The sequence below is a fragment of the Capra hircus genome, chromosome 1 (assembly GCF_001704415.2).
Source record: "Capra hircus breed San Clemente chromosome 1, ASM170441v1, whole genome shotgun sequence".
Taxonomy (NCBI): domain Eukaryota; kingdom Metazoa; phylum Chordata; class Mammalia; order Artiodactyla; family Bovidae; genus Capra; species Capra hircus.
In genome coordinates this window covers 83,671,986-83,685,687 of record NC_030808.1, presented here as the reverse complement: position 1 = coordinate 83,685,687, position 13,702 = coordinate 83,671,986, and the positions used below count along the sequence as shown (strand labels likewise).

General features: G+C 42.3%; 1 protein-coding gene across 2 annotated transcripts in view; it reads right to left on the bottom strand.

Moving 5' to 3' along the window:
- MCCC1 (methylcrotonoyl-CoA carboxylase 1) overlaps window positions 1-13,216 on the bottom strand; it is a 53,303-nt gene extending 40,087 nt beyond the window's left edge. The window contains exons 1-4 of one of the 2 annotated variants that reach the window (XM_018047484.1): window positions 12,999-13,216; window positions 5,945-5,991; window positions 5,171-5,307; window positions 2,732-2,827 (exon numbers count right to left, since the gene is read on the bottom strand). In XM_018047484.1, the coding sequence (XP_017902973.1) occupies window positions 2,732-2,827; window positions 5,171-5,307; window positions 5,945-5,991; window positions 12,999-13,087 (369 nt within the window). In that variant the 5' untranslated portion in view covers window positions 13,088-13,216. The remainder of the gene's footprint in view (window positions 1-2,731; window positions 2,828-5,170; window positions 5,308-5,944; window positions 5,992-12,998) is intronic. The other variant, XM_018047485.1, reaches the window with a different exon arrangement.

Sequence of the window (13,702 nt, the reverse complement as noted above, 5' to 3'; positions counted from 1 at the left end):
TTCCAAATAGGGAAAGGAGTACGTCAAGGCTGTATATTGTCACTCTGCTTATACGCAGAGTGCATCATGAGAAACACTGGGCTGGATGAAGCACTAGCTGGAATCAAGACTGCTGGGAGAAATGTCAATAACCTCAGATATGCAGATGACACCACCCTTATGGCAGAAAACAAAAAAGAACTAAAGAGCCTCTTGATGAAAATGAAAGAAGAGTGAAAAAGTTGGCTTAAAGTTCAACATTCAGAAAACGAAGATCATGGCATCTGGTCCCATCACTTCATGGCAAATAGATGGGGAAACAATGGAAACAGTGACAGATTTTATTTTCGTGGGCTCCAAAATTACTGCAGATGGTGACTGCAGCCATGAAATTAAAAGACGCCTGCTTATTACAAGAAAAGTTATGACCAACTTAGACAGCATATTAAAAAGCAGAGACATTACATTGCCACCAAAGGTCCATCTAGTCAAAGCTATAGTTTTGCCAGTAGTCATACATGGATGTGAGAGTTGGACTATAAGGAAAGCTGAGTGCCGAAGAATTGATGCTTTGAACTGTGATGTTGGAGAAGACTCTAGAGAGTCCCTTAGACTGCAATGAGATCCAACCAGTCCATCCTAAAGGAAATCAGTCCTCAATATTCATTGAAATGACTGATGGTGAAACTGAAACTCCAATACTTTGGCCACCTGATGTGAAGAACTGACTCATTGGAAAAGACCGTAATGCTGGGAAAGATTGAAGGTGGGAGGAGAGGGATGACAGAGGATGAGATGGCTGGATGGCCTCACCGACTTGATGGTCATGAGCTTGAGTAAACTCTGGGAGTTGGTCATGGACAGGGAGGCATGGCGTTTTGCAGTCCACGGGGTCGCAAAGAGTCAGACATGACTGAAAGGCTGAACTGAACTGAACTTATTTTCTGCCTCAACTACCACAGTGTAGCTTTAGACACAGGGTATAAACTCTCATTAGTCATTGCTGCATTCATACTTAGAAGCTGGCACAAAGCAGAAGACCAAATAATGCCTGCTGAGCGAATAAATGCATGAATGAGATGTCAAGGGGGAAAGAATACTTTAGGCACATAGAACAATATAAGCAAATGCTCAGAGAAATAAGCATAATATGCAAAGATGGAGAAAAGTTCACTGTAGCCATTATAAAGAACTGGTGATGAGAGGTAAGTTTTGATAAATACTGGAAACACTCAAATGTTAGGCTGAAGAGTTTGAACTTTATCTTGTAACCACTGGGGATTTATTCACTGGGGAATAGGATGAGACGGGGGTAAGTTATTGGGAAAAAAATAAAGAGTAGGCGGTATTGAGGAAACAAGTGTTTAAGAAACACCTGTCTTATAGTAAAAGCAACTGCTAGCAGTAATCTGCCTAGCACAACTCATTGGATGGGCAGGGGATTTAGAAGCAGGGAAATCAGATGAGAATCAGAAAATCCAGATAAGAGATTGTAAGGACTGGCTGTGTGATTAAAAAGAACAACTTCTGGAGACAATTCAAAGAAAGATTCAATACAAGTTGGCTCCGGTTTTATTTTGAAGGATGAGAGATGTAATAACAGTAAAGTTTTGAGCCTGAGATATTGAAAAACCAGGGAGCAGGGCCCTGGAATGAGACTGGGAAGTCAAGAGGGAAAAAGACTCCTTTTTTGATTCTACTTTTCCTTATAATTTAGACCACCATCTATTTCTGCTAAAGAATCTGATGTTCCTAGGACCTGTCTTAGACGATAGAGGATTTCTTGGAAGACAGAGGATCTCCCTCTTAAATATGTAATTAAAACCTCCCTCTACCTGTTTCCCCAAAGATCTAAAGCTTTTAATCTAAAGCTTTTAGATCTAAAGATCTAAAGCACAGGATTCAGTGAGAAGGTAAAGTGGCTGATGAGTGAGAAGGGACACATCTTGTTTATAATAACAACCCCATTCAGTTCAGTTCAGTTCAGTCGCTCAGTCATGTCTGACTCTTTGCGACCCCATGAAATCTCAGCATGCCAGGCCTCCCGGTCCATCACCAACTCCCGGAATTTACCCAAACTCATGTCCATTGAGACGGTGATGCCATCCAGCCATCTCATCCTCTATCATCCCCTTCTCCTCCTTCCCTCAATCTTTCCCAGCATCAGGGTCTCTTCAAATGAGTCAGCTCTTCACATCATGCGGCCAAAGTACTGGAGTTTCAGCTTCAACATCAGTCCTTCCAATGAACACCCAGGACTGATCTCCTTTAGGATGGCTGGATCTCCTTGCAGTCCAAGGGACTCTCAAGAGTCTTCTCCAACACCACAGTCCAAAAGCATCAATTCTTCAGCACTCAGCTTTCTTCACAGTCCAACTCTCACATCTATACACGACTACTGGAAAAACCACAGCCTTGACTAGATGGACCTTTGTTGGCAAAGTAATGTCTCTGCTTTTGAATATGTTATCTAGGTTGGTCATAACTTTCCTTCCAAGGAGTAAGCGTCTTTTAATTTCATGGCTGCAATCACCATCTGCAGTGATTTTGGAGCCCCCCAAAATAAAAGTCTGACACTGTTTCCACTGTTTCCCCATCTATTTCCCATGAAGTGAACAACCCCATAATCAAATGTAAAAACCTTCGGAATAGTTAAAAAGAGAGAACAAGTTCTATAAATAATAAGTAACTTTGTGTAAACTGTACAAAACCTATTCCTCTTGCAATGCAGATTTCTTCATGACTCTATTACCTGTGCAGCGGAGATCTTGGCCACTTGAATGATTTTTTCCATAGAAAGGTAGCTCTGCTGAGAGGGAGCGGGGCCGATCAGGTAGGCTTCATCTGCCTGTGGAAGGAATATTACAGGCTTAACAGACCACACAGCTAGGACACATGAGTACACTGTACAGAACTGCTGGCTGCCTAAGAACAATGCAAGAACTGAGAAAGAAGCAGCAGCTCATGTCTATGTTACAAAAATCAGGCAGTTTGGAATCTTTTGCATGAGATACCAAAACTTGACTTTTTATGAATAAAACACACAGAGTGAAATTAAAGTGCCCTGGGTTAGGAAGGAAGAGGCGTTAGTCACAGCATTATTATTAGCAACAAGAGTAACCTTAAATGTAGTTAATGCCAAAAACGTAGTTTGAAAACAGACAAAATATACCACAGATGTAATACAGCAAGAAATAAAATTACAAAGTTTCCTGAAGTTTTATAATTATTACAGTATGATAATACTCCTTCTATACATTTGTGAACTATTTTATACTGCCCCTTAAAACTGTCACATAATCATAGCATCTCTTGAAGCAGACCAGAAGTACCCTCTGTGATCAATTTGGGACATATCTTCCCATTTCCACATTCCTATTTATTTGAACTTATTTATATAACCATCCAACAGTTTTAGTTTTTGTTTTTACACAAACAGGGTTAAACTCTAGAGTCACTGTCTGCAATTCCTTTTTTCATTAACAGTACATCTTTCCTTGCTAGTACACAGGTCTACCTCATTTTTTTGAAACAATTGCATAACGTTCCACAGTAGGGAGGTAACTTAGTTCATTTAATCAGGTACCTCTTAACAGACATTCAAGCCATAATGGCCAATGGATGCCAGCAACATCTTGTACATGACTCCGGGGGCACATGTATGAGTGTATCTCTGGACGGAGATCTAGAGGAGTGTTTGCAGGGTTGGGTGAAAGACATGACATTTTAATCACTCCTGGTTAATCACCCTTTGAAATGGTGTCATTAACATACATTTCTATCAGCAAATTAATTTCTAACCACATTAACCGACACTGAATAGTATCCACCTTGCATAGGGGTAACATGGAAATCTGCTTTTCAAGCTATCAATCTGGCTGAAGTGAAGAAAATATTGTGAGAGGGGGTCAAGAGTAGAAGTAGGCAAACCACATACAGCGGTTTTGACTTAAGGTGCAGGTGAGAAGTGGAAAGAAATGTTTGAGAAGCAGAATTAACAACAACTGGGGATTGTCTGGATGGGGGCGGGGGAATGATGTACACTGGGGATGAGGATGGGAGATATTCAAACAACCCCCGAATCTCTGGCATTATTATTTTTATAAGCAACGGTATTGCGATCTACTGGGTTAAGGAAGTCTGTAAGAAAAGCAGCTTCAGTAGAGAGATGAAAGGTGATGAGTTCAATTTCGGACATACTGGTTTGGTGCCCATCCAGGGGGAGCTGGACAGACATGGATCACATTCAAAAGGAAGGCTGGGCTAGAAACTCACTTTTGGAAGTTTTTACCAAAGGAGTTGATGATACGATCTAAAGTGATACGATCTAGAGTGCACAGTGAGAAAAGGAGAAATTGGAAGATTCTTGGTAGGAGACAGAAGGATTCCACAGCACAGAAAGACAACTGGCCTTGGACGGGGAGAGGACGGATGCAGAAGCAGTGAGTGGGTTCTATGGCAGGAAGCTCAGTCCTACGTCTTCTGTGAATTGGGATCAGGTGAGAACAGACGGTCGAGGGAGACTCAGAGGCCAGAATGGAGAAAAATGGGTTCCAGATAGAATCTGAGGGGAAAGTGGCCAGACAGCTGCATGGGCCTGCTGTGCAGTGTGGAAAACCCAGGTGAAGTGGGTCACCAGGAATTTGTCAGTCTTTGGAGTCTTGCTGCAGCCAGAAAGAAGGCCAGTAGCTAAATTCATCCATGGTTGGGTTCTGTCTGGTGTTAATAACTAATAACAATCAATAACAATCACAAACCTCAGGGGAGTAAGGTCCTTTCAGTTATAATTCACAGTTAAGTCAAGGCTCAGAAACATTAAGTGAGTTGTCCAAGATCCTTTGGCCAGTAAGCGGCAGTTGCTAAGTCTGACCTCAGTCCTTCTTCTGGTAAATCAAGGATCTGGACATGCGCCACTGACAGTGGGATCTGTGGGTCAGCCGCATTCTCTGAATCAACCCTTGTTGAAACAGGACCTTGCCTATAAGTCAACTGCACCACTAAGCACATAGCTTAGTTCCACTGGTGTTATGTCTGGTTACCAAGATAAATTATTACTGAGCAGGTTGAACTTACCTACTTAGATACTGTTAACACTAGCAAATATAAACTGTCAACCAAGAAGTAAAATACTGACACAATAAACAAATAACAGTCACTTACAAAATTTGACTTCTGGTTTTAAAAAACGTACCATGTCAACATGCATGGAATTCCTGTCGGCCTCACTATAAACAGCCACAGACTGTACACCCATTTTTTTGGCTGTCCGTATCACCCTGCAGGCAATTTCTCCTCTGTTTGCAATGAGGACCTTGGAAATGTTTTTTCCTGTTTAAAATACCATGAAAACCATATACAAATATTACTGGGGAATTAAGGCATGAGAATGCAAAATATAGTTGTCCTTCAGTATCTGTGGGGGACTGGTTAACTATTTGGTGACCACAAGTACATAACCCCACGCCTCCTAGAGCCTAAGGGCTGATAATGTGACATCACCCTGTGACATCACCATTTCCTCACCATCAGCCAATCAGAGACTTGTGCACAAGCTCATCACATATCCTGAGACCCATCTCCCTCACCTGACTTCTAAAGATGTTTTTGCTGAAACCCTTCTGGGGGAACTCGGGGCTTTTTGAGGCATAAGCCCTGCAATAAACCTTTCTCTGCTCCAAACTTCAATGTTTTGGTTTATTTGGCCTCACTGTCTGTGGGGCACACAAACTTGGGCTAACAATTCAGCTAAAAGAAATGGTAGCTCCAGGATTTGAACCCAGATTAGCTTCACTCCACAATGAGTGAAGTTCTTCGTCACTCTGCTCCATTGCCTCTATCCCTCTGTACACAGCGGTGTGGGTTAAGTATATAAAAATATTCTATTATGCACACATTAAATAATTAAACCTTTCCTTTTCTTACTTCACAATCTGAAACAAAGCCAAACAGAAGACACTGTCAGTACCTGTGGTTGTTGCATACTTCCTTGTTCTTTGCTTCCAAGCCCATCCCCTATAAAATGAATCCAAATGGAATTATAATTAAACAGGATATATAAGATCTGTCATTGCTTTTTCAGAAGAATCTCAATTTTTAAAAACTTGAAATCAAGTCCAGATAAGACCTTAGTTAAATCTAAAGCCTACAGCATGATTTAATAAGATTTTCTTTGTAGGAAGAAAACAAATCTAGAAATCAAAAATTACAGTTCTGACTGATTTCCCTGGCACTCCATGTCCTTCACCAGACCACCTAACCTGCTCTGCTCACTCCTGAGTCTGGCAAGAGAGCCTGGAGTCAGAGACAATTAGAAAGCTAAGGTACTTCAAGATCATCCAGTTCAGCTTTTTTCCCAAACTCTTTTCACTAGAATCCAAACTAAAAATTAAGTTCAACTTTACAATCCAATATACACACAGAGGTTTCAAGAAAGAAAAATTTCCCTATGTTTCAGTAGTTCCTGTTGTATTCCATTTTATTAAATAAAACATTGATCAAACTACAGTTGGAAAAATACTAATCTAATTCACTCCTCTGTTAAGACAGGTTTGCACAACTAAGCCCAGAGAAATAAAGGGAACGAGCTGAGCAAAGGCAGTAGAAAGAGTGCTGGTGATGCCAAGCAAGTCACTTACATCAGTGTTTCTCAATCTTTTTTTCATTGAAGTGAAGTGAAAGTTGCTCAGTCGTGTCTGACTCTTTGCGACCCCATGGACTATACAGTCCATGGAATTCTCCAGGCCAGAATACTGGAGTGGGTAGCCATTCCCTTCTCCAGGGGATCTTCCCAACCCAGGGATCGAACCCAGGTCTCCTGCATTGCAGGCGGATTCTTTACCAGATAAGCCACCAGGGAAGCTTTTTTTCATTACTCCCTCCTAAAAAAATATATAAATACTGAGGAAAAAGATTTTGTAGGACGGGCTGAGCTTTGCAGAGCCACCAACAATGGTAATTAACATCAAAGATTTTGTCACTCTCTCAAGAAACAATTTTTATATAAATAAATGGAGAAGCAGGAAGCCTAATGAGTTATGTCTTAACCAGGGAGAAGTTCATTAATATCTAAAACAACTTTAAGTTCTACGATACCTATTAATACAATAACTTAACATTGAAACTAACCACGAACTGATAGAAAGCGGGTCAGATTCATACAATGCCTATTAGGTGTCAGTTAAAAAGAATACACTGAGAAACCAACAAACTGCAGAAGTAATTCTCCCTTCGTCCTTTCTGTCCATATCTGGAAGATCTGGGAAAACTATTATAAAGAACTAACCATTTTATTTATTTACTTTTTTGGCCACACTACAAAGTACAGGGGATCTTCCCCAATCAGGAATAGAACCCATGCCCCCTGCAGCGGAAGCAGTCTTGTGACCACTGGACAACAAGGGAATATTTACTTATGGATTTGGCTGTGCTGGGTCCTTGTTGCAGCATGTAGGATCTAGTTGCCCAACCAGGGATCCAAACTAGGACCCCTGCATTGGGAGTACAGATTCTTAACCACTGGGCCACCAAGGAAGTCCCAAGAACTAACCATTTTAGATCCTTTACAAGGCAGGCCATAAAAAGGCACAACGTATATTAGAAACCTAAGAATGTTTAAACTATGCACAATTGCACTCATCCATCTCCTATGATACCAAAGTAATGCTCAAAATTTACCAAGCCAGATTTCAATAGTATGTGAACTGAGAACTTCCAAATGTTCAAGCTGGATTTAGAAAAGGCAGGGGAACCAGAGATCAAATTGCCAACATCCATTAGATCATTGAAAAAGCAAGAGAGTTCCAGAAAAAAATCTACTTTTTTAGTGACACTGCCAAAGCCTTTGACAGTGTTCAGTTCAGTCACTCAGCCATGTCTGACTCTTTACGACTCCATGGACTGAAGCACACCAGGCCTCCCTGTCCATCACCAACTCCTGGAGTTTACTCAGACTCATGTCCATTGAGTCGGTGACATCATCCAAACATCTCATTCTCTGTCGTCCCCTTCTCCTCCTGCCTTTAATCTTTCCCAGCATCAGGGTCTTTTCAAATGAGTCAGCTGTTCGCATCAGGCATTGGAGTTTCAGCTTCAACATCAGTCCTTCCAAAGAACACCCAGGACTGATCTCCTTTAGGATGGACTGGTTGGATCTCCCTGAAGTCCAAGGGACTCTCAAGAGTCTTCTTCAACACCACAATCCAAAAGCATCAATTCTTCGGTGCTCAGCCTTCCTCACAGTCCAACTCTCACATCCATACATGACTACTGGAAAAACCATAGCCTTGACTAGACGGAACTTTGTTGGTAAAGTAATGTCTCTGCTTTTTAATATGCTGTCTAGGTTGGTCATAACTTTCCTTCCAAGGAGTAAGCGTCTTTTTATTCCATGGCCGCAGCCACCATCTGCAGTGATTTTGGAGCCCCCCAAAAATGAAGTTTGTCACTGTTTCCACTGTTTCTCCATCTATTTGCCATGAAGTGATAGGACTGGAGGCCATGATCTTTGTTTTCTGAATGTTGAGCTTTAAGCCAACTTTTTCACTCTCCACTTTCACTTTCATCAAGAGGCTCTTTAGTTTTTCTTCACTTTCTGCCATAAGGGTAGTGTCATCTGCATATCTGAGGTTATTGATAGTTCTCACAGCAATCTTGATTCCAGCTTGTGCTTCATTCAGCCCAGTGTTTCTCATGATGTACTCTGCATATAAGTTAAATAAGCAGGATGACAATATACAGCTTTGATGTACTCCTTTTCCTATTTGGAACCAGTCTGTTGTTCCATGTCCAGTTCTAACTGCTTCTTCCTGACCTGTATACATTTTTCTCAGGAGGCAGGTCAGATGGTCTGGTATTCCCATCTCTTTCAGAATTTTCCAGTTTGTTGTGATCCACACAGTCAAAGGCTTTGGCATGGTCAATAAAGCAGAAGTAGATGTTTTTCTGGAATTCTCTTGCTTTTTCAATGATCCAGTGGATGTTGGCAATTTGATCTCTGGTTCCTCTGCCTTTTCTAAATCCTGCTTGAACATCTGGAAGTTCATGGATCACGTACTGTTGAAGCCTGGCTTGGAGAATTTTGAGCATTACTTTACTAGCACGTGAAATGAGTGCAATTGTGTGGTAGTTCGAACATTCTTTGGCATTGCCTCTGTTTGGGATTGGAATGAAAACTTTTTCCAGTCCTGTGGCCACTGCTGAGTTTTCCAAATTTGCTGGCATATTGAGTGCAGCACTTTCACAGAATCACCTTTTAGGATTTGAAATAGCTCAACTAGAATTTCATCACCTCCACTAGCTTTGTTCATAGTGATGCTTCCTAAGACCCACTTGACTTCGCATTCCAGGATATCTGGCTCTGGGTGAGTGATCACACCATTGTTATTATCTGGGTCATGAAGATCTTTTTTGTACAGTTCTTCTGTGTATTCTTGCCACCTCTTAATATTTTCTGCTTCTGTTAGGTCCATACCATTTCTGTCCTTTATTGAGCCCATCTTTGCATGAAATGTTCCCTTGGTATCTCTAATTTTCTTGATGTGCTCTCTAGTCTTTCCCATTCTGTTGTTTTCCTCTATTTCTTTGCATTGATCACTGAGGAAGGCTTTCTTATCTCTCCTTGCTATTCTTTGGAACTTTGCATTCAAATGGGTATATCTTTCCTTTTCTCCTTTGCTTTTCACTTCTCTTCTTTTCACAGATGTTTGTAAGGCCTCTTCAGACAGCCATTTGGCCTTTTTGTTTCTTTTTCTTGGGGATGGTCTTGCTCCCTGCCTCCTGTACAATGTCACAAACCTCTGTCCATTGTTTATCTGGCACTGTCTATCAGATCTAGTCCTTAAATCTAGAGAGTTGGACTATAAAGAAACCTGAGTGCCGAAGAATTGATGCTTTTGAACTGTGATGTTGGAGAAGACTCTTGAGTGTCCCTTGGACTGCAGGAAGATCAAACCAGTCAATCCTAAAAGAAATCAGTCCTGAATATTCATTGGAAGGACTGATGCTTCCAATTTCATTGGAAGGACGATGAAACCCCAATACTTTGGCCACCTGACGCAAAGAACCGACTCATTGGAAAGATCCTGATACTGGGAAAGACTGAAGGCAGGAGAAGGGGATGGCTGAGGATGAGATGGTTGGATGGCATCACCAACTCGATGGATGTGAGTATGAGTAGGCTCTGGGAGTTGGTGATGGACAACGAAGCCTAGCGTGCTGCAGTCCATGGGGTCGCAAAGTGTCAGACAGGACTGAGTGACTGAACTGAACTGATATTAGATACTGTGTAACTCATGTGTAGCATATACATATATCAATAGTATGCATAGAAATGTAATTGAATAGGACTAGCCTTTCACTGGGGTAGAGATGTAGGAAGTTAGATGTTAGAGTGGAGGACCAGACACTCATTGCCTTCTGATGCACACTCAGTCAGAAGCTGACATCCACGAAGGGTTCCTGGGAAGACCCATAGCTTTGGCACTTGAGTTCCACAAGATGGTTTTCTCAGGAGGTTACTGCTTTCCAACATTTTTCCAATCACCTGACAGCTTTCTTGAGCTTCAGCGGTGAGGCCAGGATCAAAGTCTCTTCCTATCACAGTCTTCAGATAGGTTTACTGATAAGATTCAAGGCCTGTCCTGGACAAGTGTCTATAAAATTGCAATTTTTTGATAAATCCAGCTAAGACTCTGATTCTGTTTTAAGGACATTGATGAACTAAAATCTTCTTCTGCCATTTTCCAGTGTAGACCCACACACATCACTTTAACTAAAATCTTCTACCCCAACAACATTCTGACTGGTCTACTCCATTTTTCACCATTTACAATTTAAAATGGCTTAAAAAACATTAGGAAGTTACCTTCATGTGATTATTGTACCCTGATTCAAGAATTTCTACACTAGTTTATTCTCACTTAAAAAATTCTACCAACAGACTAGATTTCTTTTCTGAGTTACTACAAACTCATAACATAAAAAGATATGTAAATGTACACCCATGGCTGATTCACGCGAATGTATGGCAAAACCCACCACAATATTGTAAATTAGCCTCCAATAAAAAAAGAAAAAGATACGTAAAGAAGGACTTCCTTGGTGATCCAGTGGCTAAGACTTGGCGCTCTCAATACAGGCCTGGGTTTGATCCCTGGAGAAGGAAATGGCAACCCACTCCAGTGTTCTTGCCTGGAGAATCCCAGGGATGGCGGAGCCTGGTGGGCTGCTGTCTATGGGGTCGCATAGAGTCGGACACGACTGAAGTGACTTAGCAGCAGCAGCAGGGAACTAGATTCCGCATGCTCCAACTAAAAGATTCTGCATGTTGCAACTAAGACCTGGCCCAGCCAAATAAATATTTTTTAAAAACTTAAAATCTCTATAAAATAACAAATAAATAAATCAGACCATGGCACTCCCTGCTCAATTCCTCCTCCAATTGTTTCCCTGTGTCACTTAGAATGAAATCTCAATTCTTAAAAAAAAATGTAAACACCCTAAATACTGATAAGATTTTTAGTTCTGCATGCCATTAACAACTCTAACATTTTCCAGGGTGACAACTATTTGAGAATAGTTCTATACCTAATACCTGAAAATTTGAGAGGGAGAGGGAAGTGAGAGAAAATGAGTCTGTGTGATATCCTGAAGAGCCCCAGAAACTTAAGAAAAAATCAGGAGAAAGAGAAGATCACTAACATTGCTTTCACCATATTTTACTCTGGGGCTAGTCCTACACAATTAAATAACTGAAAATCTACATATATACAGTAACTTTGGGACAATAAAAGGAAAAAAATCTTGAGACTTAACTCACTGAGTCTGCAAAGGCTACCTCTACGGATAGATTCATATGCATCAGATTCTATTTAAGAATAAACAAATGGTTCTAATTCTATTTATTCTATTTAAGCCTCTTTACATTAATGTTAATTCATTTAATAAGCATAGTCCAAGATACTAGCATTGTTTCTTCTAGGGATAGTATCATTACCTCCTTCTAAAGAAACTGATGCACTGAAGTAGGTAACTTGCCCAAGATTACTCACACACCCAGTGAAGAGCAAAGCTGAGTCCCCTGTACTCTGACTGCATAGAGTCTGTGTCCTTAAACTATACTATCTTTCCAGAATGATAAACGAGGAGGAAGCAGAGAAGGTGCGAAGAGAAGGCAAAGGAAGTTAAAGAAGCCTGCTATCGGGAAACCTGGGGGTATCTTCACTGCAAAAATTATTTTGTGGGTGCGTGCTAAGTCGCTTCAGTGGAGTCCAACTCTGTGAGACCCTATGGCCTGTAGCCTGCCAGGCTTCTCTGTCCATGGGATTCTCCAGGCAAGAATACTGGAGTGGGTTGCCAGTGCCCTCCTCCAGGGGATCTTCCCCACCAGGGATCATGCTTTGGCAGGTGGGTTCTTGACCATAAGCGCCAAAGCTTAAAACCTGAAACTCATCAGCAGTCAGGTTAGCTAGAGTGAGTTATACCTGATATGTACAAAGCTGTTGACAAAACCTCTCAGCCCCCTGGACGATAAATTTGCTGTTGTTAACTTGATTTATCTCAGGGAAGGGGAAGAACTCCAAGAGGCCTTAGCATCTTGGCGCCATTTCTTACTAACAGTCGGACACGATTGAGCAACTAACACACACAGCTGCAGTGCAATCTAGGGCAAATCGTTGGCTTCTTCGGACTTCACCAGAAGCGGGACTGTAACAAAGCTCGCCGCAGACTGAAAGCAGTGAAAGCAGTGTGAATGGTTAGCAGCCGCACAAGCGTTTTTCTTGCCCCTGTGGCGAGAGGAGCATGGAGAGGGCAGGCCCAGCTCCACCCCCTCCAAAATGGGCAGAAGGCTGAAGAGCGGATGTGTGGAAGGGAAAAAGAAGGGAATCCCCCCGGGATGGGCTAGACCTTTTCTTCCGTCCTTCCTCCCCCTCGACCCTTGGTTCCTCTGCGCCTCTCAGCGCGCACGAGTCCACTCACTTCCGGGCGCGACAATGACCCACCGCCCCTCCACCCGCCGTTACCTCGGCGGCAGCAGCAAGCGCGGGACTCGCTGCCACCGGTGCCTCTCCGCCGCCACGAGCAGCACCGACACCGCAGAGGCCGCCGCCATGTCCCTCAGCCGCGCCGCTCTCTGACGCCTTAAGCTACGAGCTGCGGCCCCCTCACTACAAATACTTGTCGCAGCTGCGCAGCCCTCTTGTCCTCCGCCGGCCACCGTACAAATCAAAGCCAAGCAATAGGCCTCCCGAAGCGTGTTGGGGGCGTTTCCACCAAAACCAATCAAAGAACAGAGCAGGGCTTGGCGGCGGCGATTGGCCAGTCGGGTCTCATGCCGCGGGGGTGTGATCCCCGCTTCTCCGCCCTTTGCACTAGTTCGAGAAGCGATAAGCTGCGTCCTCAGTTTCTCTGGAATCCGGCTTGCTGTCCCTTCCCTTGGACCTCGGAGTTCCTTGGTTCTGGAACCCTCCTCCTGACTTTTATTATTAAAACCGCACGGAAGCTGGCGAGGCAGAGTCATGAAAAAAAGTCAAATGGAGTGGAGAGCAAGATAAAATTCTCTAGTGGTCTCGAGAACGGTTAAAATAAATAGATAATTAGCTAAAATTTAAACAACCTGAACTTTTAAAAAAGTGTTTTAATTGTTGAAAAGAGAAAGTCAGAACCGAAATGAAGAAAATCTAGGGAATAAAAGTACTGAAAAGACTACATATAGATGCTTATTTGA